Below are 17,805 nucleotides of genomic sequence, written 5' to 3'. Positions count from 1 at the left end.
AATAAAAATGAAAGTATGAGAAAACGCATAAAAAAACAATTGATATGCTGTCTGGCATGCTGTACCTTTTTTTTCAATGTATTACTCAATAATTAACAAGTGTGTGCATTAGTACACTTCGTACTAACGCTGTTCTTTTTTTATTAATTAAAATGTGCACGACGGCTATAGCCGTCGTTCGCCTACATATCACCAAAGATCGGACGGCTATAGCCGTCATGTGCGGCAACGGGTTAATATTGTACCTGCCGATGTGTCTACACTTATGTAATCGTTATTGGTATGTTTTCTTCGTCGAAGACTTCTAACCGTACGATTCGTTCATCAAGTGCGTCAATCAGAACTAAATATTCATTAGAACGAATAAAGAAAATTAAAATGTTACGTCAATTTTGCATTTGGCGATCCTTGACTTTGCAAATTATTACGGTGATCAAGCTTCAAATTGAAACGTATTAAAAATTCGAATAACATTTATCTCATTTGAACTATGAGTGCGTCACAAGTCAGATTTGACGAAGTACAGTGGTTCCTTCGATAAGGCATTCCGACCGAAGAATTCAGATATCAAATATCTTTTACTCGATTCTTTTTTAACTGAGAATTTCTCTGTCCTATTCATGAGGTTTACCTAATTAAAGTGACACGAAACGTGACATAATTTAGACATTTACTTAGCCATTTAAGTGTGATCAACGTGCGTACATATCTTTGCTTGATTTTAATTTCCAATAAAATTATGGGAGTAATATAAAATTACCAATATTAATTTGACAAAATTTATTCATATTAAATCTGTTACAGCAAGTAGACAGCGGTTTGATACTACGCTACGGTTAAGATGATGGTTTTAAAATCGGCAAATCGTGCAAAAAATGTATAATGGATAATGGTGTAACGTCAATGGTCCCTATGAAAGTGACTAATTGTCGTCCTAATAGTGCTTCGCGAAGAATCATCTTTATGTGGTCATGCGAGTATATCGGACTCGAATTAACACTGACGTAAGTTCTGATAGAATTCATACCATGGTTGAAATTGTCTTTGAAATTCTTCGCGCTCGTTATCATTTCTTTCATATTGAACATATTGAACATATTGACACTAGTACAGTAGAAAGTTATTGTGCCGCAGTATTTTTGTTCAAGAGGTTTTCGTTCAGATTTAGATGTTTTTAGTTGATATTTGATCAGTTTGAATGTAAAGAAGATTTCAGGTTTAAAGTTTTGAGTTCTCAATTCTTCAGATTTCGACTTAGCATCAATCAGTATTTGGCATGCCTCTAATGCCGTGGGCACATGTATAAAGTCCGAGTTAAAATATAGTGCATCTTTCATGTTTGTTTTAATAGTACACGGTTTATCAGTTAGAAGATCCGTATACTGTTGACCGTCATACGCAACCGCTGAAAGCCACACGGAGAACAGGTCCTTGTGATCATTGTCGACTCCGTTGTTGGAAGGCGGAACCCCAGAACCTGAATTATTCAGATATATTTGTGTTTCAAAAAATCCGAATATTCTACACAGATTTAATCGTTTTTCTCTTTCTGTCTCTTTAGTTTTTTTTGTTAGTGCAGTTATTTTATTATCCGCAGTCACTTTGTACTTTGGTTCTCTTTCTTCTTTTACTAAGTCAAATAATAGTTTTATCGCATTTGGGAGGATTCCAGGATTATCCTTATTTCCCATAAATGTATACGTTTTCCCTGAATTAGGCAATCCAGCTACAATGACTGTGGAACTTTCACCGTTGACCAAGTTAATGATTTGTTTACGTACAGTGTTATCGAACACATCCGATTGAGATGAATCTGGCTTGAAAATTTTATTGAACAACTTTATATTACTTGTTTCCTGGCCTCTTTCAATGAGATCGATAACGGTGTCGATAAAATAATGGATAGAACTAGCCATTTCTGAAGCCCTTGTTCTAAGGTATGTCTCGACTTTAGGTTGAAATTGAACTACCTCACATTTTTTTGTCTTCGAAGACGAGGTTGATGGTCTCGCACTCTGCGGAAAAATAATACTGTGTTATGTACGAAATAATAACGTCTTTATAGAGATTAGGAAACAAATACTTCCTCGCGCAACGTGTTTTCGATTGTTTCTTGAAAAATTTCAGTGTTCATATCGACTCCATGTTTTCACTTCCGAAGGCACAATATTTCTGAAAAAATGCGACCAAACGGAAACAAATTTTCTAAGTTTAAAAATTAATGTAGCTTATTAACTTCTTATCTGAAATTATTTGATTAATAACTTCAAAGTTGCACAATCACGAATCGAAACTTCTGATTAAAAATGAAATAGTAATTTTTAATTGAAACGCGACTAATTGAATATGGTACAAGTACAACATCGTAAAATAGCTTTAGTCTGTACTTATAATATTCCGATATTGCTAATTAGGATTTGACTAATCGAACATTATGCTAATGATGTTTAGTTGTTTAGTGTCCTTAATTTACGCGTATTCTGTTTGTTACTTCTTGCTTGTATGCAAAAAGAAATCAGATTTTGGCAAATATTTGAAATAGTATGATTAGTCATTCGAAATTTACCTCACACCCAAAGTCGCACACCTACAAGACTGTTCGATAAATAGTTAATGCCTTTGGTTTTATAAACTTCAATGAGCGATTCTTATAGATTTTTGAGTGCTGATTATGCATCTGTAAATAACTTTTGGTAACAGTAGCTTTTGAGCAATTTGAGTTTAAAGAAAATTTGCAAATTCCCATATTTGAGAATATTTTGTGAATTTATAATACATATATCCATAAAGGCCTAATAAATTATTTCTGACATTATCACATTACAAATGTTTAAATAACGATGAAAGTGGAAAGAATTTCGTCCGATTAGTTATTTCCCATCAAATTCTTGCCAAAATTTTATTTCCATTTTGCATAGAAGGCAGAATATAAACGGAATATAATTAGAAGATGAGATTACGCTGTACGATTTATCGTATACGGTGTGAAGGTTCGGAAATTTTTGATTAACTAATAAATGTAAGTACGTTACCTTATCTTTTTCCATATTGTCTATTATTTTTACACGTATCTTCTCTTTATTCAGCAACTGTACCGTTTCGTAGCAGCTTGAAGATTGCGAAGTGTTCTATCAAGAGCTGAGCTTTGTCTACGTAACGGTTACGATTCACATGTGACTAAACGTAAACGTGGGTGTGTGTAACTGCAATGAAAGATAATGCAACCCGTCCCGGAACCATATACACTGCACATTCCTCGAAAGATACCGTATCGCAACAAGTATAACAGAGATCAAGCATAACAATGCTAAAAAATATCGTATCTTACAAGGGGACATCAGGGACAACGGGAAACGGATTTCCCTGAAACTTGGATTGTTTAAAGATCACATACCTATCTTAATCAGGCAAAGCAGTAGCGCACGCTTCTCAAAATTTTCCGAGAAAAGTGCATCGGAAAATTGTATTATTTTGTCATTAGGAGATCGCGTTAACGACTGAGATCAAGCAGCATAGTGGCTAAGGGTGTGACGTTAAAGAATGGTATACAATAGGTTGGTGAATCTGAACTCGTTTGGGACATTACTTTTTTTTCTTTCAATTTATACCAACCTGAATTTTAAACATAGCATTGTAAAATCTGCATCAACGAACGGTTGCTTTCATTTTTTAAATAGAAAATGCATATTTTTTGTTTGTGGGCACTGGGGAAAATGTTGAACACAAGAGACAATTGTGAATCATCCAACTTTTTATTCAAAATATTCCATTCCCTTTATGTTTCGTTTAACATAAAGGGCGTGGTAAGGTAAAATGAAATATCAAATTCTACTATTTTTCCTAGTTAATAAAATGCAGCAGCTCCTTCAAAAATTCAAGGAGACCACAGATATGGTTAATATTTTATGCCAGAGAAAATTTAAGCCTTCCTTCAGTGCAAAATCAGATCAAAAATAATCGACAAAGATTGTCAAAAAATACTGATTCCGTGCTAACATTTCAGAGTTATTTTACTATTATAGTAGAATGGTATCAGTATCTCTTTAAAAAGTCTTATTATTTTTAAAAATCTGTTATCCGCAAACTGAATTGAGTCAAATTTGAACACATAACTTGTTCGAGTAATAAAAGAAAAGACATTATCAATGCGACAAAATTTATTCAAGTGTTAAATGTAATAGTACAAACAGGAGATAATATAGGTTTACTTATTGTAGGTAATAATTTTAAAAATACTTTCTGACAAACTTATGGATTTCTGGATTTCCACGATTCAACAAGATCGTGAATACATTCTGCTGTACGTTTTTCGTCATCCTTGGATGTTTCAGGCTGTGCTGCTTCCAATGTGTCATTTCTTTGCCGCTCTTCAGAATTAAGATACCACGATTTTAAAATTGCCAAATCGTGCAAGATGAGCATATTAGATAGCGCATCAATGTTAATGGTCGCTATAAAACTGAGTGACTGTCGACTTAACAGTTCTTGACGGAGGAACTTGGTGTAACTCGAGAAGATATTATATATGCTTCCGCTATTCGATTCAGTAAAAGCTTTAATATACTTCATATTCGCATTAAAAATTTCGCTGAAATTGTACTCGTTCGCTAACATAGCATCTTGCGTAACAAACTGGGATTCAGAATTAAAATCGTAGAAAGTCATAGTACTGCAGTGCACCGGGGCACTTTCTTGGCATTTAGGTGTATAGTTAGGTGGATATTTGAGAAGTTTGATTGTCAAGATAATTCCATGAACCTCGCGGTTGTAATTATTTCTATTTAGGGCGCTAATCAGTAGTTGGCAAGCGTCTAATGCCGTTGTGACATTTCGAAATTCTGCGGACTCATATGTTGTAACTCTCAATGTACTCCCGGAACATCTATCGTAGTAGATATTATCAGTATCAAAAGTATCAATATACCCACTAGGACACACCTTCACCAGCGATATCCACACCGAAAACAGATCCTTCTCAGAGTCCCAGAACCTGTCCTCTGACATGAGGACAGAAGCATCTAAGTGATCCAAGTACAATTGCGCTTCTACGCACGTATTAATTGCCACATTTCCATAATTAGAACATACGTATTTCTTTTTTCGGCTGTCCTCATCTAATGAATCCAAAGGAACAATTTCGTTTTTCATGGTTACTTTATAACTCGGTTTTGTATTACACTTCACCATGGAGAACAATAACTTTATCGCGTGTGGGACTATTCCAGGATTATCTTGATTTCCGATGAATGTATATGTTTTTCCTGACTGGGGCATTCCATAGACAATGACTGTTGAACTTTCACCTTTGACAAAATTAATGATTCGTTTACGTACAACCTTGTCGAACACATCTGATTGCGATGATTTTGGCTTAAAAATTTTTGGGAGTAGATTTGTCTTATTTGTTTTTTGACTTTCTTCAATGAGATTAACTATTGAATCCATTAAGATATGGATTGAACTCAGCATTTTTAACGGTTTGATTCTGACGTATGTTTCGATTGTAGGTTGAAAACGTGACTCCGGAGACGAAGTTGATGGTATCGCATTCTACAGGAAAAGAATATTAGTATAGAATAAAAATGTCTGTACAGAGATTAAGAAATATGTACAATGCTTGCAGTAACGAATTTCGACTGCATGCAGATTTGTTTCTCCAATGTTCATTTCGGAACTTGATTTTTAGCATCTAATGCGAAATAATTCTGACAAGGCCCATTATTGGCCTTCTAAAGCAGAAAAATTAGCATTTTGAATTTTTTGTCTAGGCCTACTAGTTCCCAAGATAAACAATAAAAACAGAAGTAAATATAGAAAAAAGTACGATATGCATATTAAAGAAAAAGTAATGAAGTTTAAAGCCGTTTCAATTACGTTCTACACGGGAAATTTCAATTGAAATTTTGAAAACGGTCATTTGACTGGCTACGGTAGGAATAGTGGTAATTTAATATCGTATAAGTTAATTTTAATATTTAATTATAATTTTGTTGTATTAATCGTCAGAATTGAAATATCCGTAACGTTATGTTAATAATGTTTAAAGTTATTAATTAAATTTACGCGTTGCTAGGAGAAAGAAGTGTTAGACACAAATCGTACAACTTAGTTACTCTTCTAATTTTGAATAAAAAAGATCTCGAAATCGATAATAAATTTCTATTTATGTTACTTCTTACTTGTACGCAAAAAGAAATCAAATTTTTGCAAATATTTAGCTCGCACCCAAAGCCGTACACCTACAAAACTCTTCGATAAATTGCTAGTGCTTTTTATTTTATAACCTTAACGAGGGCAATTACCTTTAGAATCTTGAAAAATTAAAAAATTTTTTTTTCTATAAAATGTTAGTGTAACATCTTAAAAATATTGTCTCAAAATTTTAAAGTGAAATACGAAGCCCTTTTGAAGTTATGGCCGATTAGCGCCGCGAGTATTCACGCGTTCAATGCGGAGGACTGAAACTTTAAACGCGTTTTTCTCAAAACTACATTTTTACAATTTGTGAGGCTGATAACTCAAAAACCAGTTTGTCAATCGCGCTCAAATTTTTTGCACATATTCATGACAATAGTATCTAACACATGAACCTAAATTTATGAAATAAATTGAACATTAAAGTCCTTTTTTATTGCAAAATATAGCAAAAATTTTTAGTAAAATTCAAAGTTTTTCTTTAAAAGCGCGCCATTTCTTTAATTTTACACATTTTGCACATTTCTGAGGTTCATCTACTAATTGTGAATGTTAGTTTTCGAAACATTGTCTGCAAACTTGTCTCAGACCAATGGATTTAAAGCTAGAATCCACACGGATTCACAAGACGCGCCCAAACACTTCCAGCAAGGACTGTTCCGCCATTTTTAAATGTATTTAAAAACAAAAAATATTGTGTAATAGGCAATAGTTATAATAAATTATATCTGAAACTTCGAAAACGTAAAATAAAGATATACTATACAAAAAAATTCACAAAAATCAGCTTATTTTTATCGGTCTAAAGGTATTGCCCCCCTTAAATGACTGATTCTTATCGATTTTTATGACTATAAATTTGTGAACTTATTTCTGATAGTAGGTTTTTAAAAAATAGAATTTAAACAAAAATCGCAATTTTCTAATTTGAGAATTTTCTGCAAATTTACGATTAATTCGCAAAGAACTAGTCAATTACTTTTGATACCAAATGAGCCTACGGACTATCTTGGATGATGATACAAATTCTTATTACATTATAAATATTTATAACCGTTTAAATTATGATCAAGATCAAAAAGGGTATCTAATACGTGTCGATATTTGTTAACATTTTTCTATACTTCTTTTTTAACGAATAACATCATTTTATAAACGAGGAGATCAGAATAAAATGTAGCCAAACCGCGCGGTAGAGAAAATAGCTGTACGAAGGAAAACATCGGAGGAAGTTTCGAAATAATGTTTTGTTATCAATATACAAAAGTAACAATTCTGTGTAACAGGCGAGACACAGAACTATAAATTGTACGATATTCTATTGATCGCTGATGCTGAGAAATATCGCCGTTATTGCGTGTTTCGTTTCGAATCAAGAATCAAAATATACACTACGGCAGCAGTAGTTATCATTGCAGACGGTGATTTTGCCTAACGTGTACGTTTCACGATTTCGCTGACGGATATTACAGCCAAGTATTGGGTTTAAAAACACAATTTAACGTCCTGTATTGCAGTTCTTCACAGTCACGGTTATTAATTTATAAAGTAAATAGAAAGACTTTAGCAGAAATCGAGATATTTTGGGTATACTGTTCACTTTGATTATTTAAACATATTTAAGTATCTATAATATAAGAACAATTTGCGTCGCTCTATTCGAGCAAATCGGTAGAATAATTTAATCTATTTCTCTACTCTAATAGACTAATCGAATATGATACAAGTACAATATCGTAAAATAACTTTAGTCTGTAATTATAATATTCCGATATTGCTAATTGGGATTTGACTAATCAAACATTATGTTAATGATGTTTAGTTGTTTAGCGTCCTTAATTTACGCGTCATCTATTCATGTTACTTCTTACTTGTATGCAAAAAGAAATCAGATTTTGGCAAATATTTGAAATGACATAATTAATCATTCGAAATTTACCTCACACCCAAAGTGACACACCTACAAAACTGTTCGATAAATAGTTAATGCTTTTGGTTTTATAAACTTCAGTGAACGATTCGTATAAATTTTTGAGTGCTAATAATACATCTGAACATAACTTTTGGTAACAGTAGCTTTTGAGCAATTTGAGTTTAAAGAAAATTTGCAAATTCCCATATTTGAGAATATTTCGTGAATTTATAATACATATATCCATGAAGGGCTAACAAATTATTTCTGACATTATCACATTATAAATGTTTAAATAACGATGAAAGTGGAAAGAATTTCGTCCGATTAATTATTTTACATCAAATTCTTGCCAAAATTTGATTTCCGTTTTGCATAGAAGAAAGAATATAAACAGAATATAATTAGAAGATGAGATTACGCTGTACGATTTATCGTATACGGTATGAAGGTTCGGAAAATTTTGATTAACTAATAAATGTAAGTACGTTACCTTATCTTTTTCCATATTGTCTATTATTTTTATGCGTATCTTCTCTTTATACAGCAACGCTATTGCTATGTGCCTCGTTTACGCCTATACGATAAACGTACCTCGAATGAAACGTGGTGTAAGGGTCAGCGTCTGCGTGAACATAGCCGTCTATAATCGTAACGTAACATAACACGATCGTTACACTTCCTGAATATTCGATTATTTTTCGGAACGTAATTTCTCGATTCTGATCGCTGTATTAGATTGTCATTGGCCAACTCAATATATCGATAGTATCGCTCGCGTAGTTATTCTCTCCAGTAAGGTACGTCATGATTTTCCCGTGACGCGGTTCAAGGCGCTATGACGTCTAAACGTTACTAATGAGATATAACTCGTTTAGTTTAATTGTTATTTTTCTCTTCGATAAAGAAGATTCTCTTATTTACCTTCCCGAGATGCACTTTTGTTATTTATCGAAGCGATCGCATCTATGTACTAATTAATTCATGTAACTCGCAATGAGTGTTCTAAGAGAAATGTATGCATATTTTATGGATACTAAACTTTAGACTATGACTTTTAACATGTAAATGTCACCCCGAAAATAGGTAAAGGCGACAATTTTTTAAATTATGAGAAATTTATTTGTGCTCGATAAATTTATTAAATTATTGTAACACGTGAACATACCTGATTATAATTTGGTGGTCACGTGACATTGAACTGATTTGTATGTTTTTTAGTTACAGGAACATTTTTAATATAAAGCACCTTGCAGCAATAAGAATATGGAAATTTGTATTTAAATGCTTTCTTTGTAAGATTTCCAACATCTTCAGAAGTTATATCAGCTTTAGGTTAAATGTGCTACCAACCCCCAGACGAAACCATCTTACATCGTGACACCTGAAGTTAGGTGTCCCAGCAAATGTTTCTATTTATGGTGAAGCGATCATTTTTCTAATACATTGCTACACATGTAACAACAGTATTTAAACACGTGTAAAAAATTTTCCAAGTATCAAATAATTTTTATTAAATATCCGTTTTTTGTCCGAAAATGAATACAAATGTTTTAACTTACAAAATTATTGAAAACATTTCTTATCTTCAGTCGTTGTAACATTTTGTTATATCTTATCACATATTTACAATATTGTGCAGTTTTTCGTTTAAAAAGTTTGTTGATAAAAAATATTTGTTTATTGTTATTTTTTCACTCAAATAAGTTAATTTTTTAATTTAGAGCACTATTTATGGGAATTCAAAAACATATTTTCTTCGGTAATAATATTTTTTTACTGCCACCATTTTTATCCCTATTCTTAGTCGTCCTATTCCTTTTATTATTATTACACGATTTAAAATTTAAAACATACTTTAAAACGCGGTTATCAACTTTTATTTCGTCAACTACTCGTTCAGCTGAATTAATTCAGAAGATTGTGCAAATATAATGATGTTTCTTATCGTTTTTATCACGCGAATTTCAATAATTCGTTTTTTTTATAACAATATAATGCAACATGTAACGATATTATATCCCTTTTATTCCGGTAATTCAATAGTCTACGACGAGCCAACAGTTTCAGGACTTGTTGTAGGTCGCGGTCATATAAGCGGATAGTTTCGTGGTTATATATCCGAATAACACCGTACGTATTTCGTCTGTTTTCTGTACTCCATTAAATACAATACTGACATTATGTTAATGACGTTTACTTGTTTAGCGTCCTTAATTTACGCATCATCTATTTATGTTATTTCTTACTTGTATGCAAAAAGAAATCAGATTTTGGCAAATATTTGAAATAATATGATTAATCATCCGAAATTTACCTCACACCCAAAGTCACACACCTTCAAAACTGTTCGGTAAATAGTTAATGCTTTTGGTTTCATAAACTTCCATGTGCGATTCTTAGATTTTTGGGTGCTGATTATGAATCCGTTAATAACTTTTGGTAACAGTAGCTTTCGAGCAATTTGAATTTAAACAAAATTTGCAAATTCCCATATTTGAGAATATTTCGAGAATCTATAATGCAATAATCCATAAAGGGCTAATAAATTATTTCTAACATTATGTCATTACAAATGTTTAAATAACAATAAAAGTGGAAAAAATTTCATCCGATTAGTTATTTTATATCAAATTCTTGCCAAGACTTAATTTCCGTTTTGCATAGAAGGAAGAATATAAACGGAATAGAATTAGAAGATGAAATTACGCCGTACGATTCATGGTATACGGTGTAAAAGTTCGGAAATTTTTGGTTAACTAATAAATGTAAGTACATTACCTTATCTTTTTCCATATTATCCATTATTTTTATGCGTATCTTCTCTTTATTCATAAACTGTATTGTTTCGTAGAAGCTTGAAGATTGCGAAGTGTTCTATCAAGAACTGAGCTTTGTCTACGTAACGGTTATGATTCACATGTGACTAATCGTAAACGTGGGTGTGTGTAACTGCAATGAAAGGTAATGCAACCCGTCTTTTTCGATTATTGTAGTCTCGATTATTTTGCGAAAGGTAATAGCACCATTTTTCTAAAACTACAAGGTTATAGATAAGGATATGTAGATATCTTTCTTTATTCGAAACGAGATAGAAATCATTTTTAAGCATTTCAAGGTGAAGAACAGTACCGTAATCACGTTAATAGGATGCCCTGGGACTCACATTTTGTTAAATTGTGTATATTGATTGAAAAGATTCTCTTCTGTCGAAATTTTAGAGAAATAAAGGAATATGTCATGAACAAGTATGACAAATAACGATATATTGCGGGAAGATGTTAATTCGCCTTCACAGAGAACTGAAAATATTTTTAAACGTACAAATGATTGAGAGTTTTGATTGCGACACATGTTCGGAACACCGTTGACTAATATGTTTGTTATTTAGTTTGGAACCATATTCACTACGCATTCCTCGAAAGATACCGTATCGCAACAAGTATAACAAAGATCAAGCATAACGATGCTGAAAAATATCGTATGTTACGAGGAGACATCAGGGTCGACGGGAAACGGATTTCCCTGAAACTTGGATTGTTTAAAGATCACATACCTACCTTAATCAGGCAAAGCAGTAGCGCACGCTTCTCAAAATTTTCCGAGAAAAGTGCATCGGAAAATTGTGTTATTTTGTCATAAAGAGTTCGCGTTAACAACTGAGATCAAACAGCACAATAGCTAACGGCGTAATGTCAAAGAGTGGTACACAATAGGTTGGTGGATGGGAATTCATTTTGGACATTATTTTTTTTTCTATCAATTTATTCCAATCTTAATTTTAAGCATAGCATTTATAAAATCTGCATCAATGAACAGTTACTTTCATTTTTAAAATAGAAAATGCATATTTTTTATTTGTGGGCATTGGGGAAAATGATGAACACAAGAGACAATTGTGCATCATCCAACTTTTTATTCAAAATATTCCATTCCCTTTATGTTTCGTTTAACATAAAGGGCGTGGTAAGGTAAAATGAAATATCAAATTCTACTATTTTTTCTAGTTAATAAAATGCAGCAGCTCCTTCAAAAATTCAAGGAGACCACAGATATGGTCAATATTTTATGCCAGAGAAAATTTAAGCCCTCCTTCAGTGCAAAATCAGACCAAAAATAATGGACAAAGATTGTCAAAAAATACTGACTCCGTGCTAACATTTCAGAGTTATTTTACTATTATAGTAGAATGGTATCAGTATCTCTTTAAAAAGTCTTATTATTTTTAAAAATCTGTTATCCGCAAACTGAATTGAGTCAAATTTGAACACATAATTTGTTCGAGTAATAAAAGAAAAGACATTGTTAATGCGACAATATTTATTCAAGTGTTAAATGTAATAGTACAAACAGGAGATAATATAGGTTTACTTATTGTAGGTAATAATTTTAAAAATACTTTCTGACAAATTTATGGATTTCTGGATTTCCACGATTCAACAAGATCGTGAATACATTCTGCTGTACGTTTTTCGTCATCCTTGGATGTTTCAGGCTGTGCTGCTTCCAATGTGTCATTTCTTTGCCGCTCTTCAGAATTAAGATACCACGATTTTAAAATTGCCAAATCGTGCAATAAGGGCATACTAGATAGCGCATCAAAGTGAATGGTCGCTATAAAACTGAGTGACTGTCGACTTAACAGTGTTTGATGGAAGAACTTGGAGTACGATGGGAAGATATGATGTATGCTTTCTGCATTCGATTCGTCAGTTACAAAAGCTTTAATATATTTCATATGCATATCAAAAATTTCGCTGAAATTGTACTCGTTCGCTAACATAGTATTATCCCTAACAAACGTGGATTCATAATTAAAATCGTAGAAAGTCATAGTACTCCAGAGCACCGGAGTACTATGGCATTCAAGTGTATAGTTAGGTGGATATTTGAGAAGTTTGATTGTGAAGATAATTCCATGAACCTTGTGGTCGTGATTTTCTCTATTTAGGCCGCTAATCAGTAGTTGGCAAGCGTCTAATGCCGTTGTGACATGTCGAAATTCTGCGAACTCATATTTAGTAACTCTCAATCTAGTCCCGTAATGTCTATTGTAGTACAAATTATCAATATCAAAAGTGTCAATATACCCAGTAGAACACACCTTCACCAGCGATATCCACACCGAAAACAGGTCCTTCTCAGAATCCCGGAACCTGTCCTCGGACGTGAGAACAGAGGCATCTGAATGATACAAGTACAATTGCGCTTCTATACCCCGATTAATTGCTATATTTCCATCACAATTACATACGTATTCCTTTTTTTCGCTGTCCGCATTTAATGATTCCAAAGGAACAATTTCGTTACTCATGGTTACTTCATGATACGGTTTTGTATTACACTTCACCATGGAGAACAATAACTTTATCGCGTGTGGGACTATTCCAGGATTATCCTTATTTCCCATAATTGTATACGTTTTCCCTGAATTAGGCAATCCAGCTACAATGACTGTGGAACTTTCACCTTTGACAAAATTAATGATTCGTTTACATACAACCTTGTCGAACACATCTGTTTGCGATGAATTTGCCTTAAAAATTCTTGGGAGTAGATTTGTCTTATTTGTTTTTTGACTTTCTTCAATGAGATTAACTATTGAATCCATTAAAATATGGATTGAACTCAGCATTTTTAACGGTTTGATTCTGACGTATGTTTCGATTGTAGGTTGAAAACGTGACTCCGGAGACGAAGTTGATGCTATCGCACTCTACAGGAAAAGAATACTAGTTTAGTTGTGAAACAAAAATGTCTGTACAGAGATTAGGAATTATGTAGAATGCTTGCAGTAACAAGTTTCGATTGCATGCAGATTTGTTTCTCGAAAAATTTCAATATTCATTTTGCAACTTCATTTTTCGCATCGAATGAGAAATAATTCTGACAAGGCACATCACCCAATTATTGGCCTTCTAAAGCTGAAAAATTAGCATTTTTAATTTTTTGTCAAGGCCTACTAGTTCCCGAGATATTTGGGAAAATAAATTTTTCAACCCCAACTTTATGTTGGCCATTTCAAAGTAGATATTCGCTCATAAAAAAATATGTGTCAAATATTTTTTCCAGTTCTTTACAACATAAAAATTTCATTGAAATAGGCGGTTATTAATTGGATGATGTCCCGTGTGAGAGGAATCGCGATTCTGCATAAACGTGTTTGGAAAAATTCCTATGTTCAAAGTTTAATAATTAATTTAATTCACTAACTTCTTATCTAAAATCATTTGATAAATATTTTTTATAATTGTATAACTGTGAGTCGAAACTTGTTTTGCCAAAGAATAAAACTGCAACTTTTAATTCAAACGCGTTTAATTAGTGATTATAATTTATTTTTCAACACTACTCCTACCGACACTTCACGTATACCTGTTCCTTCCGCGACGGGTCAAATGACCGGTAAGACAGACTACTAATCTTTCTTAAAAAATAAACAATAAAAACAGAAGTAAATATAGAAAAAAGTATAATATGCATGTTAAAGAAAAAGTAATGAAGTTTAAACTCGTTTCAATTACGTTTTATACGGGAAATTTCAATTGAAATTTTGAAAACGGTTATTTGACTGGCTACGGTAGGAATAGTGGTAATTTAATATCGTATAAGTTAATTTTAGTATTTAATTATAACTTTTTTATATTATTCGTTAGAATTTAACTATCTGAACGTTATGTAATAATGTTTAAAGCTATTAACTAAATTTACGCGTTGCTCGGAAAAGGCACTGTTAGACACAAATCGTACAACTTAGTTACTCTTCTAATTTTGAATAAAAAATATCTCGAAATCGATAATAAATTTCTGTTTATGTTACTCCGTACTTGTACGTAAAAAGAAAAAAATTTTTGCAAATATTTAGATTGCACCCAAACCCGTACACCTACAAGACTTTTCGATAAATTGCTAGTGCTTTTGATTTTATAACCTTAAATGAGTGATTCTTATCGATTTTTATGACTATAAATTTGTAAACTTATTTCGGATAGTAGTTTTTGAAAAATTCGAAACAAAAATTGCAATTTTCTAATTTGAGAATTTTCTGCAGATTTGTAATTAATTCGCAAAAAACTAGTCAATTACTTTTGATACCAAATGATCCTACAGACTATCTTGGATGATGATACAAATTCTTATTACATTATAAATATTTAAAAACTTTTAAATTATGATCAAGATCAAAAAGGGTATCTAATACGTGTCGATATTTGTTAACATTTTTCTATACTTCTTTTTTAACGAATAACATCATTTTATATACGAGCAGGTCAGAATAAAATGTAGCCAAACCGCGCAGTAGAGAAAATAGCTGTACGAAGGAAAACATCGGAGGAAGTTTCGAAATAATGTTTTGTTATAAATATACAGAAGTAACAATTTTGTGTAACAGGTTAGAACCAGAACTGTAAATCGTACGTTAGTATATTGATCGTTGATGCTGAGAAATATCGCTGTTATCGCGCGTTTTGTTTCGAATCAAGAATCAAAGTATACACTACGGCACCAGTAGTTCTCATTGCAGACGGTGATTCTGCCTAACGTGTTCGCTTCACGATTTCGTCGATGCATATTACAGCCAAGTATTGGATTTAAAAACACTATTTGGCGTCCTTTATTGCAGCTCTTCACAGTCACGATTATTAATTTATAAAGTAAATAGAAAGACTTTAGCAAAAATTGAGATATTTTGAGTATCCAGTTCACTTCGATTATTTAAACATATTTAAGTATCTATAATATAAGAACAATTTGCGTCGCTCTATCGAGAAAATCAGTAGAATAATTTATTCTATTTCTCTACTCTAATAGACTAATTGAATATGATACAAGTACAACATCGTAAAATAACTTTAGTCTGTAATTATAATAATCTGATATTGCTAATTGGGATTTGACTAATCGAACATTATGTTAATGATGTTTACTTGTTTAGTGTCCTTAATTTACGCGTCATCTATTTATGTTACATCTTGCTTGTATGCAAAAAGAAATCAGATTTTGGCAAATATTTGAAATAGTATGATTAATCATCCGAAATTTACCTCACACTCAAAGTCGCACACCTACAAGACTGTTCGATAAATAGTTAATGCTTTTGGTTTTATAAACTTCAATAAGCGATTCTTACAGGTTTTTGGGTGCTGATTATGAATCCGTAAATAACTTTTGGTAACAATAGCTTTCGAATAATTTGAATTTAAACAAAATTTGCAAATTCCCATATTTGAGAATATTTCGAGAATCTATAATACAATAATCCATAAAGGGCTAATAAATTATTTCTAACATTATGTCATTATAAATGTTTAAATAACAATAAAAGTGGAAAGAATTTCATCCGATTAGTTATTTTACATCAAATTCTTGCCAAAATTTGATTTCCCTTTTGCACAGAAGGAAGAATATAAACGGATTATAATTAGAAGATGAAATTACGCTGTACGATTTATGGTATGCGGTGTAAAGGTTCGGAAATTTTTGATTAACTAATAAATGTAAGTACGTTACCTTATCTTTTTCCATATTGTCTATTATTTTTATGCGTATCTTCTCTTTATTCAGCAACTGTATCGCTAGGTGCCTCGTTCACGACTATACGATAAACGTAGCTCGAACGAAACGTGGTGTAAGGGTCAGCGTCTGCGTGAACATAGCCGTCTATAATCGTAACGTAACATAAGACGATCGTTTCACTTCCTGAATATTCGATTATTTTTCGGAACGTAATTTCTCGATTCTGATCGCTGTATTGGATTGTCATTGGCCAACTCAATATATCGATAGTATCGCTCGCGTAGTTATTCTCTCCAGTAAGGTACGTCATGATTTTCCCGTGATGCGGTTCAAGGCGCTATGACGTCTAAATGTTACTAATGAGATATAACTCGTTTAGTTTAATTGTTATTTTTCTCTTCGATAAAGAAGATTCTCTTATTTGCCTTCCCGAGATGCACTTTTGTTATTTGCCGAAGCGATCGCATCTATGTACTAATTAATTCATGTAATTTGCAATGAGTGTTCTAAGAGAAATGTATGCATATTTTATGGATACTAAACTTTAGACTATGACTTTTAATATGTAAATGTCACCCCGAAAATAGGTAAAGGCGACAATTTTTTAAATTATGAGAAATTTATTTGTGCTCGATAAATTTATTAAATTATTGTAACACGTGAACATACCTGATTATAATTTGGTGGTAACGTGACATTGAATTGATTTGTATGTTTTTTAGTTACAGGAATATTTTTAATATAAAGCGTCTTGCAGCAGTAAGAATATGGAAATTTGTATTTAAATGCTTTCTTTGTAAGATTTCCAACATCTTCAGAAGTTATATCAGCTTTAGGTTAAATGTGCTACCAACCCCCAAACGAAACCATCTTACATCGTGGCACCTGAAGTTAGGTGTCCCAGCAAATGTTTCTATTTATGGTGAAGCGATCATTTTTCTAATACATTGCTACACATGTAACAACAGTATTTAAACACGTGTAAACAATTTTCCAAGTATCAAATAATTTTTATTAAATATCCGTTTTTTGTCTGAAAATGAATACAAATGTTTTAACTTACAAAATTATTGAAAACATTTCTTATCTTCAGTCGTTGTAACATTTTGTTATATCTTATCACATATTTATAATATTGTGCAGTTTTTCGTTTAAAAAGTTTGTTGATAAAAAATATTTGT

The 17,805-nt window shown here is 32.2% G+C and overlaps 5 protein-coding genes across 24 annotated transcripts in view; 1 reads left to right on the top strand and 4 right to left on the bottom strand.

Annotated features, from left to right (window-relative positions):
- Positions 1–17,805, top strand: part of LOC105664309 (uncharacterized) — a 105,493-nt gene that overhangs the window by 33,263 nt on the left and 54,425 nt on the right. Inside the window, exon 3 of one of the 12 annotated variants that reach the window (XR_013039612.1) lies at positions 5,508–5,526. The exons of 9 other annotated variants lie outside the window; for them this stretch is intronic. The gene's annotated coding sequence lies outside the window, so the exon portion shown is untranslated. Of the gene's footprint in view, positions 1–804; positions 919–4,331; positions 4,351–5,507; positions 5,527–17,805 lie in introns of those variants that run through there. 2 more of the 12 variants (XR_013039609.1, XR_013039607.1) reach the window with 2 other exon arrangements.
- Positions 1–17,805, bottom strand: part of Nrx-1 (neurexin 1) — a 583,956-nt gene that overhangs the window by 562,796 nt on the left and 3,355 nt on the right. The gene's annotated exons all lie outside the window — the stretch shown is intronic.
- Positions 783–3,189, bottom strand: LOC100882430 (uncharacterized). Of its 2 annotated transcripts, XM_076536358.1 has the most exons (3): positions 3,033–3,189; positions 2,084–2,172; positions 783–2,015 (listed from the first exon to the last, which is right to left on the bottom strand). In XM_076536358.1, exons 2-3 carry the CDS (start codon positions 2,132–2,134, stop codon positions 837–839), a joined length of 1,230 nt encoding a protein of 409 aa, XP_076392473.1. In that variant the 5' UTR covers positions 2,135–2,172; positions 3,033–3,189; the 3' UTR covers positions 783–836. The 2 variants fall into 2 exon arrangements, with proteins under 2 accessions (XP_076392473.1, XP_012153669.2); XM_012298279.2 differs by lacking the exon at positions 2,084–2,172 and having other exon boundaries at positions 784–2,015; positions 3,033–3,181.
- On the bottom strand, positions 4,084–9,073 carry LOC105664310 (uncharacterized). 2 transcript variants are annotated; one of them, XM_012298281.2, is made up of 2 exons: positions 5,613–5,716; positions 4,084–5,550 (listed from the first exon to the last, which is right to left on the bottom strand). In XM_012298281.2, exons 1-2 carry the CDS (start codon positions 5,640–5,642, stop codon positions 4,249–4,251), a joined length of 1,332 nt encoding a protein of 443 aa, XP_012153671.2. In that variant the 5' UTR covers positions 5,643–5,716; the 3' UTR covers positions 4,084–4,248. The 2 variants fall into 2 exon arrangements, with proteins under 2 accessions (XP_012153671.2, XP_076392471.1); XM_076536356.1 differs by lacking the exon at positions 5,613–5,716 and adding an exon at positions 8,601–9,073 and having other exon boundaries at positions 4,087–5,550.
- Positions 12,410–16,931, bottom strand: LOC100882322 (kinesin-like protein subito). Of its 2 annotated transcripts, XM_076536357.1 has the most exons (3): positions 16,619–16,931; positions 13,212–13,823; positions 12,950–13,111 (listed from the first exon to the last, which is right to left on the bottom strand). In XM_076536357.1, the coding sequence occupies exons 1-3, from the start codon at positions 16,631–16,633 to the stop codon at positions 13,085–13,087; spliced, it is 654 nt and encodes a 217-aa protein (XP_076392472.1). In that variant the 5' UTR covers positions 16,634–16,931; the 3' UTR covers positions 12,950–13,084. The 2 variants fall into 2 exon arrangements, with proteins under 2 accessions (XP_012153672.2, XP_076392472.1); XM_012298282.2 differs by having other exon boundaries at positions 12,410–13,823; positions 16,619–16,926.

This window comes from Megachile rotundata, chromosome 10, assembly GCF_050947335.1.
Source record: "Megachile rotundata isolate GNS110a chromosome 10, iyMegRotu1, whole genome shotgun sequence".
NCBI lineage: Eukaryota > Metazoa > Arthropoda > Insecta > Hymenoptera > Megachilidae > Megachile > Megachile rotundata.
Note: the sequence above shows the minus strand (reverse complement) of the source record. Positions and strands in the feature narration are given on the sequence as shown.

Bases quoted from the DNA above. Each gene is read 5' to 3' on its own strand.
- LOC100882430 (XM_076536358.1), bottom strand. From the start codon at position 2,134: ATGAACACTGAAATTTTTCAAGAAACAATCGAAAACACGTTGCGCGAG. The intron at 2,016-2,083 runs GTATTTGTTTCC...ATTTTTCCGCAG, and splicing joins AAAACACGTTGCGCGAGGAA to AGTGCGAGACCATCAACCTC.
- LOC105664310 (XM_012298281.2), bottom strand. From the start codon at position 5,642: ATGCAGTCGAAATTCGTTACTGCAAGCATT. The intron at 5,551-5,612 runs GTACATATTTCT...CTTTTCCTGTAG, and splicing joins AATTCGTTACTGCAAGCATT to AATGCGATACCATCAACTTC.